General features: G+C 36.9%; 1 protein-coding gene across 6 annotated transcripts; it reads left to right on the forward strand.

Annotated features, from left to right (window-relative positions):
- The first annotated feature begins 970 nt into the window (after positions 1-970).
- On the forward strand, positions 971-19,935 carry LOC100176041 (rab effector MyRIP). 6 transcript variants are annotated; one of them, XM_026835858.1, is made up of 32 exons: positions 971-1,140; positions 2,284-2,386; positions 2,464-2,564; positions 2,848-2,966; positions 3,372-3,425; positions 4,129-4,172; positions 4,840-4,894; positions 4,972-5,067; positions 5,293-5,384; positions 5,861-5,983; positions 6,416-6,527; positions 6,819-7,013; positions 7,549-7,754; positions 8,394-8,524; positions 8,692-8,860; positions 9,200-9,327; positions 9,632-9,697; positions 9,794-9,880; positions 9,992-10,151; positions 10,364-10,444; positions 10,656-10,769; positions 11,111-11,236; positions 11,732-11,857; positions 13,529-13,642; positions 14,627-14,732; positions 14,965-15,021; positions 15,499-15,556; positions 16,299-16,663; positions 16,855-16,979; positions 17,611-17,757; positions 18,279-18,344; positions 19,057-19,935. In XM_026835858.1, exons 1-32 carry the CDS (start codon positions 1,031-1,033, stop codon positions 19,123-19,125), a joined length of 3,705 nt encoding a protein of 1,234 aa, XP_026691659.1. In that variant the 5' UTR covers positions 971-1,030; the 3' UTR covers positions 19,126-19,935. The 6 variants fall into 6 exon arrangements, with proteins under 6 accessions (XP_026691659.1, XP_026691660.1, XP_026691661.1 ...); XM_026835859.1 differs by having other exon boundaries at positions 6,419-6,527; XM_026835860.1 differs by lacking the exon at positions 18,279-18,344.
- Positions 19,936-21,511: the final 1,576 nt, after the last annotated feature.

The following is a 21,511-nucleotide window of genomic DNA, read 5'->3' on the forward strand; positions in this document are numbered from 1 at the left end:
TCCAACAAAAATGTTTATCGCATTGTCTTTAAAACGATTATTTTGTAATAAATATAACGTTTCAAAGTTTGGAACCTGTACATCAACCGTACACTGTGTATAGACATAGTTGCGATAAAAATGTTCTATGACAACAAATCGTATTTTATTCAATGACCTCAAAATTCCTGACCTAGTTTCGTTTAAATAAAGCTTCTTTTTTACCGTTCTCGGTATTTCAATGACAAACGTTTAACCTTACTCAAACCGCAATAGCTTGTTTTACCCACTCCAAAATTGGGGTATCCGCGATATTTTTGCTGTTTTAAACGAAACACCTATACTATGACGTCACTAGTACTGCTCGTGACCTCTCACCTACAAAGGTGAATGTCATGGCGGTGTTAGGTTCCCCATATATACAATATCTTCACAATGTTATAGCGTTCACACCATTAGCTTATACACGATAGCCAGAGCTTCACGCACGAGTTCCAGTTTCGTATCTCGTCCTTGCACGCAATCCGACAGCCTTAATTTTCAATATAGTAGAGTGGGGGAAGATGGGACACCTTTAACACATAACATCCAAATATCGTGATGGTGTTTTAAACAATTAACAACGGTCTTTCGGAGTCATAAGCATACGGTTGACTAATTCTTTAAATGTTCTTTGTTTACTACCAAATGTGACGAGAAAATAGAATGAAAAGGTGTCCCATCTTCCCCCGACCTACTATATAAAATATACATATATATATATATGCATAAAAAATAAATCGACGATTCTATTTAATACAGAGCGCTATTTGTTTTAAAATACGTTAAAACCTTTTATGGTGTGCATATATTCTATATGGACGAGGTCTTACGGCGTGGTGCTTAACGGTATCTGAAGTTAACCAGAATTCACCAATAATTACGCTAATATGCAGCACACTGTTTTAAGATGCAATGTTATGTGTGTGTGGTGTACCTAAGTTTAAGCTCTTGTTTTACCACAGACCGGGCAATATGTTAGTCATATAAAGATATTGTAAATACTTTAAACATGGGGCGCAAACTGGAGTTGAATGAATTGAGCGATGACGAGCAGAAGATGATTCTGGAAGTTATTCAAAGGGATTTTGATCTCCGGAAACAAGAAACAGAAAGAATAGGGTGGGTTATATATAGGTGATATGTGGTATAATTTTACTGGTATAATTTTAGTTATAAGCATGATACTGTGTTTTGGTTATTGCATTAAAACATCTATTCTCCGCGGGTGGGGTTTTATTGCGAGACACGTAACTAAAGATGGGATTTATACCAGAATCGAACCATTTGACATTACCCCAATCGCATTAATGGTATACAATAAATTACAGAAAGACGTTTTGAATACAGACTTTGACCTGTTTGTAATACGTGCATGGAATTAGAGTCATAATAATTTAAGCCAGTTAACGTTTAGTTCCGTTTGTGGTTTTGAGTAGTTTAAAGACTTGAGTAAATACAATGTAAAGTTAACTCATAACTTATCCAAGTTAATAAGGAAGAGTTTACAAGCGAAAGATACGCGGATGACAACACGCTAGTAACATTCCTTCGACCAAATAATTTAATATGTCTTTGGTATTTCACTCGTGTTTGTATATGCGGCCAACCCGAAAAGTAAACGAACGAGTTGGTGCGTTATATGACGTAGCACGCCTGGTATAAAACTTGGTAATTTGGTTGCTGGATTGTACTTTATTTGTATTGGCGTTAACTTAACCTTAACTCTAACAAAGCCGGCAATTTATCAAAGTAATCAATTCAACATTGTGTTTGATTCACACCTAATTGCTTTTTGTGAACTGGGTTATTATAAGACTTATAGTTGCAAGTCATTCCCACTTATAATACAGCCCTACGCACCAGTGGTTATACCGTTTGTTGTCTATACGCATCAAAGAACACATATACCAATTGCATACGTGTGCTTATGGACCGTCGTACTGCATTTCGAACAATATTTACAGAATTGTATACACGTATCGTCGTCATAAAAATACGAATAGGAAATACAGGACATAAAACTATTACAAAAATGAATATAGTAGATTAGTAGGGTGGGGGAAGATGGAACACCTTTAGCACATAATATCCAAACATCCTAATCGTGTTTTAAACAGTTAACAAAGGTCTTATATAAAAGTCGTGATGATAGGGTTTCATACTTTTTTAAATGCTTTTTGTTTACTACAAAATGGAACGAGAAAATAGAATAGTGTCCCATATTCCCCCACCCTACTATAATTAATTTTTTCAATGTTCTAGGGAACTCTCAAAAACAATTTCTGAAACTGAGTCTGTCGAGGAGAAAACCTTGGATAATTGTGCCGTGTGTGGAAATGGGTTTGTCTGGTTGTTCAGGCCCAAGGTTTGTATGGACATTTAAATATAATACCAACATATGACGTAGCTTGGAAAGTTAAATAGGATTTATTTGTCATGTAGGCGCAATGTCTTCTGTGTAGATTTTACTTTTGTAAGAACAATGATCAATGTGGACTTGAGGAAAATGAGAAATGGTTTTGCTCGCTTTGCTACAGACAAAGGTAAGCGTGAAGTTACAGCTATGGTGCAGCAGTATTTTTCTCATTTTCAATTACACGCCCCTGATTCTCACTGTCGAGTTGTCACAGTCATGTACATATATATATACACAACAAATGCTCGCTGTAGAATTCGAACACAATACAAAACTACACATAAAAAATCATTCATGCCCCATTTTGCCTTCTTACAAGCAAAAATCGACATATATTCATTGCAGTAAACACAAGCTTTTAAAGACTTCATGCCTCCTTTAAACAATACGCAATAATATCTTTCTACAAGGGAAGTGACGTCAAAATCAGCTGATTGGTTTTATCTTCAATTGAAATCAAAGTTTCGACGACACGGAGGAGCAAAGATCGTTCGCGAACTTTATAAGAAGAAAAAGATACCAAATATCGGTGGGTGATGTGTTGTATATCATGTGGCGATAGGCCAACTCCAGCATACGTCAGTTCAATTAGAGAAGGGTTGGGAAGATGGTACACCTTCACCACACAATACTTAAATAACAATTAACAACGGTTTATGGGAGTCGTGAGGATACGGTTTTATAGTTCTTTGATTGTTCTTTGTTTACTAACCAAACGAGACGAGAAAATATAATGAAAAGCAGTGTCCCATCTCTCCCACCCTACTATATACCAGTTACAATATAGAGGTTACAATATATATACAATATACACATTAACGATTCGGTAAACTCCTGAGCCTCTCAGCTTCAATTCTGAAACTTTAGAAATGTATTGCCAAGCATCCAGTTGGAAAAAATTCCCCTACTTATTATGCTTTTATTTTAACTACAGAAGAAGCACCCGAGAAACCGCCTCGTATTTTCACAACAACATCAACCGCTACTGGTAAGCATAATGTACTGGGTTGGAGTGGAGCGTGTATAAAGGTATAGGATCACAGGGTAAATCATATAGGACAGTTTACTCGGTCACTACGACACTATGAATGTTGCTTTACATTTCTAAACCACCATAACCCTATGAGTGATATAGATAGTTGGGGAATACGGGACACCGCACATAATGTTCAAAAATATTTGCTGACTTATATGTTTTAAACAATTAACAGCAATCCATGGAAGTGTGAATGCGGTTATATAGTAGGGTGGGGGAAGATAGGACACTTTTCGTTTAGTTTTCTCTTTCCATTTGGTAGTAAACAAAGAACATTCAATGAATTATAAAACCGTATCCTCACGACTTCCACAGACCGTTGTTAATTGTTTAAAACACGATCGGACTATTTGTATATTATGTATTAAAGGTGTCCCATCTTCCCCCACCCTACTATATAGTTCTTTGAATTTTCTTTGTCTATCCTCAAATGGGTCAGGAAAAAAGATTGAAAAGGTGTTCCATCTTCCCCCATACTAATATATATATATACGCAACAAATCATGTATAAAGAACACCACACAGTTACCTAAAAACAGCGAAGAAATGTAAAACAGCAGCGATAACAACTTGCTATGGATAATACAGAATTAGCATAGAACGCATTTCCAACTGGCAACCTGTATATCGACGTAATTATATACTTTACTATCAGATACCAAAGAAGAAGAAACCGACAATTCAACACAAGATAATAAGGTAATTTTTTATAAAGTTTATGCAAGTTCTACATGTATGTATGGGTTGGAATAAAATGCTATATTTTCATTTTGTTTTCTCGTCCTAATTGGTAGTAAACAAAGAATATTTACAGAATTATAAAACCGTATCCTCACGACTCTAAAATAGCCTTGTTAATTGTTTAAACACGTTCAAGAAATATGGGATATTATGTGATAAAGTGTTCCATCTTACCCGCATTCCGATCGTGCACACTTAAAAATCATAAATCTTTCGTAAGACTCATAAACAGTGTTGTAACTGTTCGATAATAAGCGTCGTGTCCAGACACGACTGGATAACAACCCAGTTTTACTAAGTTTACCTACGGGTAAAAGGTTTTGGATAAAATCTTTCTGAAAACATTTCGTAGTTTTGACTACATGTAAACACAACAAATAAAAAGGCTCTAAAAAGGTTATCAGAAGCTGCTGTTGACGTCACACTTTTAACCAGGAATGGATTTCTAGAACCAGAGTTACCAAAACTTAAAGTTATTTAAAAAACAAAGCAATAAATTGCTGTCATCTGGCTTTAAAATGTATCGCAACTACTATAAAACATTTTCCAGTAAATTTGAAAATGATCGCCATTTGGAGCGGCGTTTTGTTAAAATACAATAGCACTTCCTATTTCTATTTTCCAGATTGAAATCGCAGTACAAACTATAGACGAAAATGGAGTTACAGACACAGACGGAAGTAAGGATTTTACATTCCTAAATTATGCCTATAATTTTAAAATTTTGAGACGGGTTCTGATTGGTCCATAATTCCAGAAAGCCAGGATCACGTGCCGCCCAACTTTCAATCAGATATGAAGAGACAATTGGAAGAAGCGATCGCTGCTGTGTTGTTGCCACGTTTGGAAGAAAGTAAGTGACGTCATCAAAATAAGACGTCATAAAAACTTCGTCGTGTATGTTGAAACAGTGACAACATTTTGAATTATATTTATGACGTAATGCATGTTGAAGTTGTGACGTCAGTATAAGTCGTTGTGACGTCAGTAGAAGTTGTTGTGACGTCAGTTGAAGGCATTGTGACGTCACTTTAAGACTGTGTTTGAAATCGTGACGTCATACATGCTTTGATTCCAGTGCACCAATCATCGAACAGAAACAGCGAAAATGACGCGGCGTCGGTGGCGGAAGAGACAATAGAAAGATTCTTACGTCAAATGGAAATGAAAGTAAGAAAATTGACAGAATGTTGCATGTTACGTCATCGTTGCATTATGCACAACTGTGTAAGAATGACTTCATTTTCCTGTAACTGGGTTTATATACCTTGCATATTTGCATGTCCGTTTCTTTTCACAACTTTAACTTCCCCATCTGGTATTCGAACCGGCCATACTTGGTTCGATGCATTTTCTAATCTGCACGATTTACAATCTACTTCCCACATTAAATACGTGACAACGGTTCCGTTCCAATTCAAAACGAATTATCTTATATACGGCCTATAGACCCATTGAGCCATATAAAATCAAAGTATACAAAAAATAGCAATGGTTTCTAAATCGCAAAACCAGTGGTTCTCACCTTGTAGTCAATGACCAATAGTTTGAATGACTGACCTTAAACATACAGAAATATTGTCACGGTTGCATGTATTACAACATATAACACATATCTGGCGCTCACTGCATGCATTTAACTCAAGACTACGTATTCTGGTGATGACGCAATGTTTGATGACGTAGAAGACGAGAATGATGCTCTTCTATGTAGATATTTACAAGACCACAAGCATAATATAAAGATGCGGTTTGCTCGCAAACTACAGGTGCATGGTGTATGATAATACTTATAAACGTTTGCAGTATTATAACTCTGACTTCACCATTCATTTACATAGTCTGCATGTTCAAAGTTTCCAAGTAATGGAATGCACTGTTTGCTGTTTAATTCAAGTAATTCTCCATTCTTATTCGAAATCTTGAGTGAGGTTTCATATTTTTTTCACATATTATTAGATTTGGGTAATGACCCCACCCCAGGTTCGGAGGTTCACTGACCCGTAAGACCTCACCCATATACAACATCCAAGTTACCCCTAGATCATATAGACTCTAGAGTATATTGTGGAAGACAACTACAAATTCCGATACCATTGCGCCTGGTTCTTTAAATAGAGATCTTTTTAAATAAAGAGTTTTAGCAGAAACTTATTACACCGGAGAGCCTAAAACCATATAGTTCATTGTATATTTTACAGCAGGCATCTCCTCGTAGTAGTTTGGACGATTCTCCCTCATTGAGAAGAGACGTGGAGACGATGACAGAAGACAACACGGATAGTGAAATGGAATCTTTGCTTTCTTTTTCAGGTTGGCATTGGTTTGGGTTAATTCTTATACGTATTTGTTTAGTAATGATAGTAGACTGACTCATAATTGGTATTGGCTAATATATGGAAGATCCTTTTTTGTGCAATTTTATGATAACCACAATGGTATCACTTTGGGTTCATGATTCGAATGATAGTGTTTGTAAGGTGGTAATTGACATACCCAGGTTTATATACAGCATATCTAGCCGTTCCACATCACTCAAAGAGCAAAGTATCTAGTGGGGTGGGGGAAGATGGGACTACTATATGTGTTTGTATTTTTCAACAGGATCTGCTCGTTCATCACGCAGAGACAAAACTCCACTGTCAGAGCGAATGCGAAATTTAAGCCCCGACTCACGAAGGGAGGCTTTGAACCAGCGACCTTCCGTTCATGAGCAACGAATGAACGGACATGGGGCGGCAAGGAAAGACGAAATGATTGCTAAAGCTGACGTGGACGCTACGTTTGCCCAGTTATTAGGTTAGTTTAACGATTTAATTTAATATTTTCTGTCGTTTTAATGAGGTCCCAGCGTGACACGAGATGGGCGCGGAGATTTAGACCAGTTTTTCTGCGGTCACTTTTAGTAAAGGCGGCATATGCTTATTGTTGAGGTTGCAACATGGCAGTGACAGTTTACAGACCTACGAGTTACACTTTACAGAAGACATAACAATTTGCACACAATATGAACCGCATTTAACTGCCATATCGCTCTGAATCGCCATATACAAGTTTTCCTGCATTACATAAAACACTGCTTTGCTTTGCACTTTTCTTGCCATTAGGTTAATTTAATATTTTCTCCACAACAAGTAAAAACAACAAGGCGGGCGTTTACGACAAACGATATAATTAACGGGTCCTATATATTTTGAGATATTGTTCTGCGTGGATACAAAGCGCATTTAAATTTAATCTGACCCTATGCATCTTATACACTTATAAACAGTACTATCATTTCTAAGTTATATAAACATAAAAAATAATTGAAACGTATTCTTATCCACAACAGAATCGAACCCTAACGACGAACAAGAACAAGAATTTTCCACCGAACTAGAATGCACAACGTTTGGTGATAAGTCACCACAGGACCATGAAAGACGCGACTCCAACACGAGTGAATCGTCAAACGATGAAAAATACAATGAAAGCATGGACGATAACTGGATGAGAATACCGAAGACTAAAACAAGGAAAATGAACTCTATAATGGCGGTAGGTGCATGGTGGGTTGTAAAACCTATGCTTCGTGTGATACTGCGTTTTAAGATAGTTGGCACATTATATTTCATATTCCCAAATCGCGCTTTTACAATTATCAACACGCTTTTAAAGACGTGATGATACGGTTATAGTGGAGTGAGGTATGATGGATACCGTTAACACATAATTTCCCATGCTTTTAAATCGTGTTTTAACAGTTAACAACGCCCTTTCAAAGTCTTGAGACTGAAGTTATATAATTCTGTAGAAATCTTCGTTTGCCACCAAATGGGACGATAAATAGAACGAAAATGTCCCATTTTTTACCCCACTATACTGTAAAGAAACGTAGACACAACTAAAGTAAGATATAATATCCCCATAGTTCATGGATATCAATAAAACGCTGTCATATAAAGCGTATGATATATAGTGGAGTGGGGAAAGATGGGACACCTTTAGCACATAATATTCAAGTATCCTGATCGTGTTTTAAACAATTAACAACAGTATATGTGAGTCGTGGGGATATAGTTTTATAATGCTTTGAATGTTCTTTGTTTACTGATAAATGGGACGAGAAAGTACAGTTAAAAGGTGTCTCATCTTCTCCCACCCCACTGTAAATATTTCATAAACATTATTCCACAGACGGGTAGAACGAACGCTTACGTGCCGCTTTCTGATTCGCCGAGCGCCTACGATCACGTGAATGGTAACAACAGCGATAGTGACGTAGACAATTGCGCTGACGAGGATGAAATATGGCCTGTACAAGTCAGGTAAGAAAAAATACCAACATGACGTCATTTTACATGGCTACGACACATTTACACACAAACTTAGCTACGTAGTAACTCGTAGCGGGCATAAGGCCTATGAAATATAACAACCTATGACCACGCCACGCGACGATAATAACTCATTAATTAATTTGGATTTTCTTCAGTAAAAACTTTAGCGAGGCCCCGACTCTTGGGTCAGAAAGTCGAGAAGTCGTCGATCCGGAACGATTATTGATTGTTAGGAAACAAAGGAGCATTGAAGATGTTGATGACGCAATAATCGAATCAATGAACCGTGAATTGGAAAGTTCGAAAACGTTTGTTCGGAAAGAGGTATTTATGACGTCATAGTTGTTGGTGTTGCGGTAGTAATGGGCCAAGTCTAACCTAAGCGAATTATGACATTAATTCTTGTATTATCTATATACTGAACACATTGAGTACGCCATGTCTCTTGGTGTCTTACGATTTTTATCTTGAACGCTTCGGTTTAAAAATTAAAAACAACTTTAGTAATGTCGGAGTTTAAAAAAGGCTACTTGCCATTCTAACCTATAACACACGCGTAATGGGCAAACTCTAGCTTGATTTTTAGCTCCCCCAGCGTGCCTGCCATATAGGAGCTTATAAAATAGAAACTTAAAAATAAGTTAATACTGTCGTTTGTATCAGGGAGTTTCGCAACTGCCTTTAATCGAAGAAGAACCTGTTGTAGCCGTTGATCGAAACGCAAGGGAAATGTACCAGAAGGTGCTTCCCCTAACTAGTGCAGTGGCCGCTTTCCAGGGAAATAATTCCAGGTAAGAAATACGGGATATTGTAAATATAGTAAGGGGAAAGATGGGACACCTTTTCATATTATTTTCTCGTCCCACTTGGTAGTAAACAAAGAACATTCAATGAATTATAAAACCGTATCCTCACGACTGTAATAGACGGTTGTTAATTGTTTAAAACACGATCAGGATATTTGGATATTATGAGCTAAAGGTGTCCCATCTTTACCCTACCCTACTATATACGCAGTGGTGATTTTCTAAGAGATAAAGGAAAATACCTTTTTAGTTAACGCCAACTCAATTAAATACGTTTGATTTTTAACAGAGCTTCGAAGCAGAAACATGGATCCCAGGACTCAGCTTATAACTCGGAAAGTGACGCAACAATACGGTATGTGACGTATTACTGGGTGATCGGACATGAAGGCCTGTATAGGCATATTTTTCCAATTAACTTCAATAAACTAACGACATATTCCTATTACAGATCACGCCTTAACGAAACATTTGAATCAGACACGTTCTCAAGCAGCTCGTCGCTAGATGGCAGTATGCGGTCAACACACAAACAAAGGTATTTACCAAATCGTTTTATCCAAACCCAATTTACCACTGAAAATGTTTAATATTTTAAACACAACATTTTGCCTTGTGTGTAGTAAACTGATATATCTCACTTTGACAGATCAAGTCTATTTTACCCGGAAAAAGACGAAAAACGAAAAAGTCATCACGAAAAACAGCTTTATCGACTAAAATCAAACGAAGAAATATTAAAAGACGACATAAGTTTCGGCGATCGACTCTCCGACGCCATCTCGCGGCAGTGGAATAATTCGGAAATGGCAAGTTTTGCGCTGCGTTTCTTTTTTATATTCCATCCTACGTTGGGTGGTCCTATAACATAGCATACCGTGGGACCTAAAATCTAGGCTAGAGTTTGCATATTACCCATTAGTACCCTCCCGTTACGATGTAAGCGCTTAATTACTGAGGAACGGCGTAGGACTTGGTCAATTTTAACAGATTAACATAAATGATTGTTTTCATGTTCCAGGCAAATGATAACGGAGAGGTTTCATCTAGTTCTGAATCAGATGATAGCGACATAGAGACAGAAATAGAAGTCAAAGAAAAGGTAGAATGTTTATAAATATATGACAGGAAAAAGGCCCAAATATATGGCCCATTAATCCTGATGTCACTCCTGACGTGACTCGATGAACAAAAGACTCATATCGAGTGAAACATACGAGTATATCTAAGGTGTTATCAACTTATCAGTATAATTGTATATGCTAAACTAGTTAAAGCCTTCTAATCGATAAAGTCCATATACTAATATGAAGGTAAACGTGAATACGATAACTGTGGTGACAAAGACGGAACAGGAGAACCAAGCAAGCAAACGCGATGATCATGAAGATGTGGAAACAGTTAAAGGGGAATACAAAGTAGAGGAGGTAACTTGCAGTGATTTTGTTTACATGGTATAGACGTGTTCTATTCGATTCTACGTGGGTGGGGTCTTACAACGTAGCAAGCCGCGGGGCCCGAGATTTAGGTCAGAGAAACTTTTTTTACCCCAAACACCCAGGGTTCTACCGCACCGGTCGCGTAGAACGAGTATATGTAACTGTATAGTGGTGGTAAGATAACACTTTTTATTAAAAATGTGGAAAAAAATCTTGTGACAACAATGCGTTTTGTGATCTTAAAGACCTCAAAATCTCTTTACACTTACAATACACACCTCCCCACAACAGTATATAAATATACATTTAACAAGCATCTTTAAACGCAGGAGGATGTTTGTAGAGTTCACATCAAAGCTAAATATATAAAGGAAGGATCGCTGGAAGAAAAACAAGAGAAAACTTCTTTAAGGAGTTCAACGTCGGATGAATCGTATACGGAACACGATATTGAAGTGAGACTAGTTAATTAACTGTTTATGGGGTAATGTTAACTCTGGCTAACTCTGCAATAGAATTGGTCTGCAATTATGGTTCGTTTTTGTCTCGTATAAAAAAAAAAATTCCATTTTTTTAACTGAAACAGATCCATATGTGGTAGTACTGTATGGGTGTTGGGGAACTGCGGCCGGTGCGGCGTAAATTAAGCTTCCCTGGCTTGCCTCACCGTAGGGCTTGTCCATGTGAAATAGCATATAGCCTGGTTATTGGCACTAATCCTGTGAAATAAGTTTGACGGCGGGCATGAGGTATAAATAACCCTCTGTAAATGTTATACTCGACAGTCAGTATGAGGGATATGACGTAAACTTGGTCAGAATGGGCTTGGACAATGGGGCTCAAATGGGTTAAAACATTTATTTAAAAGCGAAAAGTCACATTTTTCACTAAGGCATCTTTTTAAATGCAAACAAAGTAAAATTTATGTTTTAACATGTGGATATGCTTAGGTTGCATTAGATGACGTGTCTATACAATCGGAGGATCATCGAAACATTGAAGATGAACAAAGTCAAAGATCATACGATGGAGGAACGAATCAAGAGGAAGAAGAGGAAAAGAAACCAGGGTTCCAGGTGGGAGTTTGATTGACAGCTGTGGTGTAGCGTATGGTACGACATGGCTTACATTACTGGACGGCTAACATTCCATAATATACTGTAAGTGGGGCTCCGGTTAATGTTCTATACAGCGTGGGACGCCATGGGACCTGAGATTTAGACCAGAGGGGTCATTGCCCCAGACACCCAATCCAAAAGATCATATTTTTAGTCTGGTAGCAACAACAATATAGAATCAGTTAAGTTTACAGGAAAGGTTGGTAGGTATCGTAGGGTGGGGAAAGATGGGACACCTTTTCATTCTGTTTTCTCGTCGCATTAGGTAGTAAACAAAGAACATTCAAAGAATTATTAAACCTTATCCCGTTGTTAATTGTTTAAAACACAATCAGAGTATTTGAATATAATATGGTAAAAAGTGTCCCATCTTCCCCCAAAGTACTATATATTACAATGATATACGACAGTATAGGAACAAGTACGTAGCATTGTACGTCTATAACTCTATTGCGAATTCAACATATAACCGAACTTGCGAACCATCAATGTATTCACACGAACATATATAGCAGTGATTCAACTTGAATTTAAACTGAATCAGACAAACAGAGATTAGACATTATGCGAACCTATCATACACATGTAAAAAGATAACAAACTTAAATACAGACGCAGATATGTTGTTCGCTAAGCTGGTCTGCTTATACACAGCTCAGGAATATATAAGTCTACAGTGTATAAGTCTTTAGAATGAACAAGTTGTACGACTGTGAGGCGCTGGACTGGATTGTCCCACTTCGACAAAATCCATCTTGGAAGTTTAGACTATTTAAGTTAAGGAAAAGCGACTGGTTCAACCCGGTAGGTATGAAACCGATCCTTGTGGCATAGCATTTACACACGTGAAGGCTATATGCTGATAGTTAGTAATTATTTTAAGGAAATGATCTAACTTTAGCCCTATCCTAGGCAATCTGGCATGCTTCGCCGTAGGACATCGCACCAATATACAGCATGATATAATTGTTTTGTGCCATATAAAAACTAAATTTATTATAATATTCAGGTCTAACTAATATTAAAGACATTGTGTAAAGAGAAGTGTATAAACACTCGGTTACGTCGAATAAAGAAACAAGATGAAAAAAATATATGGCAGGGTGGGAGAAGATGGGACACGTTTTTATTCTGTTTTCTTGTCCCATTTGGTAGTAAACAAAGAACATTCAAACAATTGTAAAACCATTTCTCCACGATTCCCATGGACCGTTGTTAATTGCTTGAAACACGATCAGAATATTTGCAGATTATGTGCTAAAAGTTTCCCGTCTTCCCCCATAATACAGATGTAGTTCATATAAACTATCCGATACGAATATAGAAGTTAGGTTCTGGTGTGTTAAGTAAAAGATTCGCTTCTAGTACGATGTTTGTGAAATAGAACATCCGTGTTATAACATATGTTACTAAACTGAAACGTTTTGACTGTAACTTACGTAGAAACTGCAATTAACGTAGTAATTCGTAATTAAGCGGCAACGAGATGTATTAAATATGACACTAATGTTATAACTTATGACGTACTTGCCCTGTCATGAGAGGATAAATAAGTCACATTGTTTCTTTTCCTAACTTCAACAATTTGACAACAAAAACACAAATTCTAATCTAAATTTTTCTCACCAGATCAAATCTATCAGCGAAATTGTGTCCGAGTTAAAGAATGCTGGGCTGGAAGTTGAAAAAGGAGCTTTTAAAAGAAACTCAGTGGCTACAAAACCAACTGCACCAAGAATCAAGGTGAATAATTCTAATATAGTACAGTGGGGTAAGATGGATTTATTGAGCATATAATATCCCATATTTCCGAATCGTGAGGATACGGTTATATAATTCTGTAAATATTCTTTGTTTACTACCAAACGGGACGACAAAATAGAATAAAAAAGTTCCCCATCCTCCCACCCTACTATGTCAACTTATATATTTAATACGCTTTTGAATAAAAAGGTTTAATTAAAATACAGTTGCAGACTAACTCGCACATAAAACAGAATTAAACATGTCCCATCTTACCCCAACATATGCTGTAATTTTAACGCAAGTTTTTTTTATAAAACATCAATTAACTTCAAAGACGAAGCCGTAAAACTACAAATGGTGTAACCGTGTCATACCAAGTTCCATGGCGTGCATCGCCGTGTATACAGGTGCCCAAACACCTTGGGAGTAATAAAACAAAAACCTTCGTAGTAGAAGCAAAGTATACTGAAGTGTCAAATCACTTAAGTATACTATGGTAGAAGCCTATTTTACTACAAAGTTATATATATAAGAAACAACCTTGCGATTTTCATAACTGATTTAATAACCGCTGGGTTACTATATGTGTGTTTCATACGTATTTCACAACTATATACGTTTGTGGCTGTCGCAACAACTTGACTTGTTTACACTATAGTAGTAAACTATAAACAGACGGGCTCGCTGTTTGTGTGCCACCTATGTAAATAACTTGATATGTACCAAAACGAATATTGGCTGTAAAATGATTAATAAAAAATAGTTTTTTTTGACAGATTTAAATATTACACAGCATATATGACATAATTGTCGTCATTTTCAATCGTTTCGGTTTTAAAATTCAAAACTGTCTTTAAGAATGTCGGAAATTAAAATGGAGACATTGTTCCATGTATTTATATCGGCTCTTATATTTATGTTGAAGCTTTTTATGACCACGTGACCTTTAATCTTTAAATATAAGTTTAACCTTAACCACAGGAAACCACCAAAACAACACGTGTGTCTGACCCTGGACCCATACGAGCTGCAACCCCAGATGAATCGTTAGAATGGGCCACAAGTTGTGGGATAACTATTGACCCAAGTAAGCGACAAGCCTTATTTCTATAGCGGGATATGCCAATTATACAGCTATAAGCCTAACCCCAAAATATTAGTCTCAAAGACCTTAATTATATGCTACATGGGTGGGGTTTTACAGAACCACGGGATCTCAGATTAAACCAGGGTTGGCCCATTATCTCAACACCCAGGATGTTACAACTCATTAATGACCACTAAACATACACAGTATATAGTAACCCGTTGTGTTCCAGGCAAATACAAGTCAACCAACGAGACGAAGATAGTTTCCGAGGTTATTACGGAAGAAGGTAAGATATTTAGGGACGAAAAGTAAACTTATTGAAAGCAAATTATAGTTAAACCTTCGCGTTATAAACCACACTTTACATTTCGTAACTACAGTCTACACCAAACATTTTGTAAATATACAGTGCATTTTAATATATAGTAGACTGGGGTAAGATGGGACATCTTTTTATTCTATTTCCTCGTCCCATTTGGTAGTAAACAAAGAACATTCAAAGAATTATAAAACCTTATCCTTACGATTGTCATATAGACCGTTGTTAATTGTTTAAAAAACGATCGGGATATTTGGATAATATGTGCTAAGGATGTCCCATCTTGCCCCACCCTACTATATATATATTTGTAAGTACACCTGTTTTGTAACTATATCCTTCAATATTTAATTATTTTGTACAACTACACCTTGCATTTTGTAACTGTGCCGTGTATTTTTAATCCATATACCGAACAAGTAAGCACACTGTACAAAATTGCAGAAGCAGGAATAACAGTAAACGAAGAAAGACAATCTGATGATGAATTAGAGACATCGAGGTAAATCTTATGCAAATGTAACAATAGTTTAACTTCTGCTTTGCCATTTACATAAGAATGTCCATGGCCTACTCAATACATTGAGTAGGCCATGGAATGTCTGAATTTCCATTTCTCGTGCTTTGGCGAGTTACAACGTCTGTAGATTCAGACAAAGCACAAGAAAGATGTTTGTGCGGAAAAACCCCTAGTTCGGGACATAATCCCTGCGCTACTTTACTTTCGCGTTTGCTATGAATAGAAACGGTAACTTGATTTAATTGAGGGGGAAACAAAACTTTTATCATACTACACTTCAGTGTACTATGGTTTTACATTGTTGTTAAAGCTGGCGAAACCACTTAACAAGCGGTAGAATTGCTTTTTTCAACTAAATATGTTGTGTTTTAACTATTTAAATGTATGGGTGATCTGAAAATTGAACCAGAGTTGGCCCATTGTGACTTAAAATAAAATGTGTTCTATTTTCTTTTGGTTAAGGACCTGTAGCGAAGATCGTCACCGGACACAAAAATTCGGCAAGAATTGCCAGATTATCCCAATAACATTCAAAGTACTACAGTCCATTAAGCATGTAGTATTGAGATTTAGGAGTTTGCCCTTTACCCATATCCTAAAATTGTATCAAAAACACCCTATACTGACATTTATGTGATATGCGATACTTAGTCACTAACTGGCGATTTCCGTGACTAAATGGTTAGGAATTGCTTGTGTTAAATAACCGGTATATTTTCCACAGATTATCCGTTGAAACATCAGCGAGCGGCGAAAGTTTGATTAAAGAACCAGGAGATTCAGAATATGTTGCTTTACCATCGGTTGCTGAACGAAGGTCTGTGTTCAGCAACCAAGCAAAGCCAACTCCTTCCCCACGTTTGAGTCGAAGAGTCACAAGTACACAACAAAGCTTTAGTGGAAGCGAGGGCGGAAATAATAAGACACGGACGGTGGAAAAGGCGGAAGTAGCTTCAGAAAAGACGGATGTAGCTTCGGATGTTTTAAGTTCAAAAGATAACGATTCTGAGTCTGATACCAGCTCTCTTGTTTCGTCACACTTGGAAACAAAGCATGGTTATGACGCAGACACTTCGACTATTACGTCAGGTGAGTATTCTATTTAAGGGGTAGGAAGTAAAACGCCAACGAAATCCAAATGTTTAGCATTTGCACATTTGCAACATAATGAATTACGGCAGAAATAACGTCAAATATCATAAAAGATAAAGCTCCTAACCTCTAACGCTAACCATGTAAAGTCATCATCACTTTTTAACACCGAAGTCCTTTTATATTAGATCTTGATGACGAAAGACGATCGATGACGTCGCCAGTGACGAAACCACCTCATACGTCAGAAGTTGTAATAATGGAACATTGTATTGAAACAGAAAAAGAAGAAAACGTGGAAACCGAGAAAGAAGTAAGTTAAACCGCACTCCTGTTTGTGGAAACCCCTGAAATCCTCCATGTGTTTCGGTTTCTATATTGACAACTTTTTAAGTGTGTGTTGTGTTTAAATGCGAGTTTACATTACAACATGACAGCCTATACGAAGTTACATGACAGCCTATTTATATGGTACCATTTTTATTACAGACGTTACGGTATAAAAACTAAAACCACCTTCAGTGATAACGACATAATACCATATATGCCCACTTGTTCTATTCTATGTCATAAGGGTAAAGTTTTACGATTATTTACACCGAGAACCCATTTACCGTTGTTAGTTGTTTAAAAACACAATCAGGATATTTGGATATAGTAGGATAGGGGAAGATGGGACACCTTTAGTATATGATATCCAAATATCCTGATCGTGTTTTAAACAATTAACAATGGTCTATGGGAGTCGTGAGAATACGGTTTATAATTTCTTGGAAGTTCTTTGTTTACCACCATATGGGACGAGAAAAGAGAATGAAAATGTGTCCCATCTTCCCCCACCCCACTATATTATGTGGTAAATGTGTCTCATTTTACCCTGCAGTAAACATCCAAAATGCATCGATCAGTGCTGTTTATTCTACCTTTAACATTACAATTCCCAGGTACAAAAAGTGGAAATCTCTCCCCGTGTATCTGAGATTAAATGCGCGTTCGAGTTAGACAGGTCTTCGCCTGTCCGCGGTTCGATTACTATGCGTGGAAGTCGAATGGTGATGACCGTTCAACCGGATCAAGGGACTCGGTTCCAGGTGAGCGAGTTTAGACGATCAGGATTTTGATTGGGTGATTTAAATTTAAAAAATGGTTGAAACCTAGAATTGTGTTTGGTTCACGATTTCCAAAATTTTAAAAACTGATCACGCAAATATGGTTTAGTTTAATCAGTAGTTTGCTACTAGATTAGCAGGTATTATCAATTAAATATTAAAAATAACAAAATTATATTTTAGTATCAGCTTTTTAGGCAAAAACTAACATTTAGTCTGCCATGAGGAAAGATTTAATTGGCGGCCTTCTGTTATTTTTTGCCAGGAGAGCAGTTTCTAAAATATCTGTGATTGTGTGGTGGCAACAGAATAAATTGTTACATACGAGTTTTTAATCTAAATGACCAAGTAGATTAATGGTGGGGTAATGGGTCAAATCTTGCCTAAATCGCTCGACAAAGGACCTCTCCTATGTAGAATAGAATTTGATTGAACTAGCACTGATTTTCGCAAATTTAAAATTCCTGCTTTAGTTGCTTTAAACAAATTTCGATGCTTATAAGGTTACACCAATTGCCAGTCCAAGCGCTAAGCGCAGATCTTACGCGCAAAAGGAGCCGATATTGAAGGTATACACCAACGAATGTTTGATTGCACACAAATTGCAGCAATTAAAACAACACCGCCGATTTAAAACCACATTTTGCATGCGAGTTTAAAACCAATAATCACATCAGCATGAACAAAAAACAGCACAAACATTTCATTGGTTTCTCGCATGAAATCAAGCACTTATAAGCGAACGAAACTAATGTCTCGACCATTCATGTCAGCAAATTCAAGGCTAACAACCAACGTTAAGGGTTATAGATCTTCTAAAGGGTTAAAGGCCTCAGGTCATACTCAAATACAAAGCCAACATTTTAGACACCCAAACAAAACGTATGGGACTAAGGTAAGTAGGGTGGGGAAGATGGGACACCTTTAACACATAATATCCAAATGTCTTGATCGTGTTTTAAACAATTAACAACGGTCTTTGGAAGTAGTAAGGATGCAGTTTTATAATTCTTTGAATGTTCTTTGTTTATACTACCAAATGCGACGAGAAAATAGAATGAAAATGTGTCCCACCTTCCCCCAACCTACTATATACAACCAAATAAATAGGGGCGTAATTTGGGCGTGTGGAGGTTATTGGCATTGGATTTGCTGTTATGAATCGGCACTAAACCCCAAAAAACAAGTTGCACAAATTAAGTTCTGATCACCGCTAATTTCTTTCGCATGGCCACCGTTAAAAAGTGTTTTAAAGTTTAATTTGACGTAAAATTTACGCAGAACGGGACAATTTCGCCAACCAGTGACACAGATGACACAAGAAGACGACCATTTGTATTGGACCTTTAAACATAAAGATCGCACCGTAAACATAATATGCATATATACTGCACTTACACGCAAGTTATTTTCAAATCCATACGCAGAGTGTATTGTTTCCATTTAAATGACAGGCGTTTATATATACATAGTTCAACTATATTTATTTGTCTTTTAGTTGCGCATATACTTTATTGCATAATATTCGCATTACACGTTAATTATTTACGCCTTAAGTGCTAAGCAGTCTAAAAATACCCGCTTTCGAATACGCAACTGGTTGCGACTTACTGTGTGTACCTCGATACCACAAAATACAACTGTCAGTTTATTCTATATATACACTGTAAACTGAAATGGTGGAAAATATATTGTCATGGTGGAAAGTACCACCATTTTAATGGACGTGGAGGGTAACTTCCACCCTTAAAGTGTTTATCTGTGTTTTCCGTTGCGACCATGGAAATTGTGAGAGGTCCTACGGCGAGGCATGACAATGCTCAGATTTAAGGCCAAAGTTGGCCCATTACCCAACGCCCCTAAAAAACTGATGTAGTCTATCTTATAACAACTTAATATTATGATATGAGATGTTAATGTTATTGCATCCATAATGTTTTGTTGGATTCCTTTTAACAGAGAAAACCAAAACGTTGAAGGAAATTAAAGAATGACCAGCAACTGCAAAACTAACCATTGCTTTTTTCTCATTGCAAACATTCCGCTTTTGTGTATATAAGTTCATTAAGTCGGTAGAAATTTAAATACTTTATAATGAAACGTATCTGTATACTGATGCGTTGTTGTTTTGCGTATCGTGAATAAAATGAAAAGCTTAGACTCGGCGTATTAAAACAGATACCAGCACGTATGTGTTAAGTGCATATACTACAAACTACGTTTCACCACTTTATTTACATTAGGTAGGAAACAAATATTCCACAGAATTATCTATTCGTTTCCTCACGATACTTAAAGAGAGTTGTTAACAGTATAGTTAACCCCACAGCACTATAGTAGGTTGGGGTAAGCTGAGACATTTTATTTACTCCTATTTGGTAGTAAACATAATATATTTAAAGAAGTATATAATCGTATCATACTTTGAAAGATTGTTGTTAACAGTATAGTAGAGTGGGGGAAGATGGGATACCTTTAGCTCATAAAATTTTCTATGTTTACTACTAAATGGGACGAAATAATAGATAGAAAAGGTGTTCCATCTTCCCCCATCATGTTCGTAAATAACTCGTTATCTAATATTCTAAAATTTACACTCATAAGAGTTTACTTCAAGACCACGAAAGTACGATAGCAGTCACTGTATCGTAAATAAATCATAAATTTGGTTAAATTTGGGGATTGGGGAATTCTGTACATTGCAGCTTTAGCACACTCGCATGGCCGTAAAAAACTCGTTTATCTCATAGGTACACTATACAGTTTACTTAAGCCACGAAAGCCACGCACCATAGTCGTCTTTGTGTACAAAATAAATCACATTGAATAAATATTAAACAAAGTTTAAGTTTTTATACACGCCATATATCCAAACTTATAGTTGCTTTGTTTTTACAAGGAAACTGTAGTGTAAACGAATTCCATTTGTATATAGCAATGTATTCTATATGGGTAAAGCCCTTGCGGCAAGGCATTGGCTCGTCACCGTGATGCGTCACCCCTTTATATAGCGTAGTAATCCAAGCGCAGTATGGCTATATGTGTAGTGCGTGTTGTTACTTTTCAACTGAAAAGCGGGACTGGGGTATCGTAGCGAACACAAGGTGTTTTGTAATACAATATAGTTAGTTCATTGAATGAGGAAACAGATATCGATGAGGTCAATCAGGTGTATCTAATAAGCATATGCGTCATTTTGAGTTTAACGAAGGTCATATGTGTATTAGGTTTCAATGTATTTTGCTTGTTTAATTAAGCTTTAGGCAAAAAACAAATATACGTATTTGTGTTGGTGTAATTCAATTGTTTAAACACGATCCGAATGTTTGTATATTATGTGTTGAAGGTATCCCGTCACCCCCACCCTACGTGTAGTTCAAGAACATAGGTTATTTGCATTGTTATGCTGGTTAAGGTTTGGTGTGTGTGTTTTTAGAGCAAGCGTTTCAGAACAGCGAAGGTGGTTTTTCCAACTTTTCTCCCTTTATATTCGTACCTCCTTTACAAATGTTTAGGTGAGAAACCCATGGGAAATTTGAAACACCGTGTCGCCCCCAAAACCATTTCAACTGCTGCATGTGTGTGTGTGTGTGTGTGTGCGCGTGCGGTTTCCGCAACAATGGATACCCTTTAAAACAAAATTCTACCTCTATAACTTTTTCTCGAAGGCAACATTTTCCAGGACTGTGTGGCCTGTGAACATGAGTAATGGAACTACTTGAATAAATGGGACAAG

Source organism: Ciona intestinalis, chromosome 9, assembly GCF_000224145.3.
Source record: "Ciona intestinalis chromosome 9, KH, whole genome shotgun sequence".
NCBI lineage: Eukaryota > Metazoa > Chordata > Ascidiacea > Phlebobranchia > Cionidae > Ciona > Ciona intestinalis.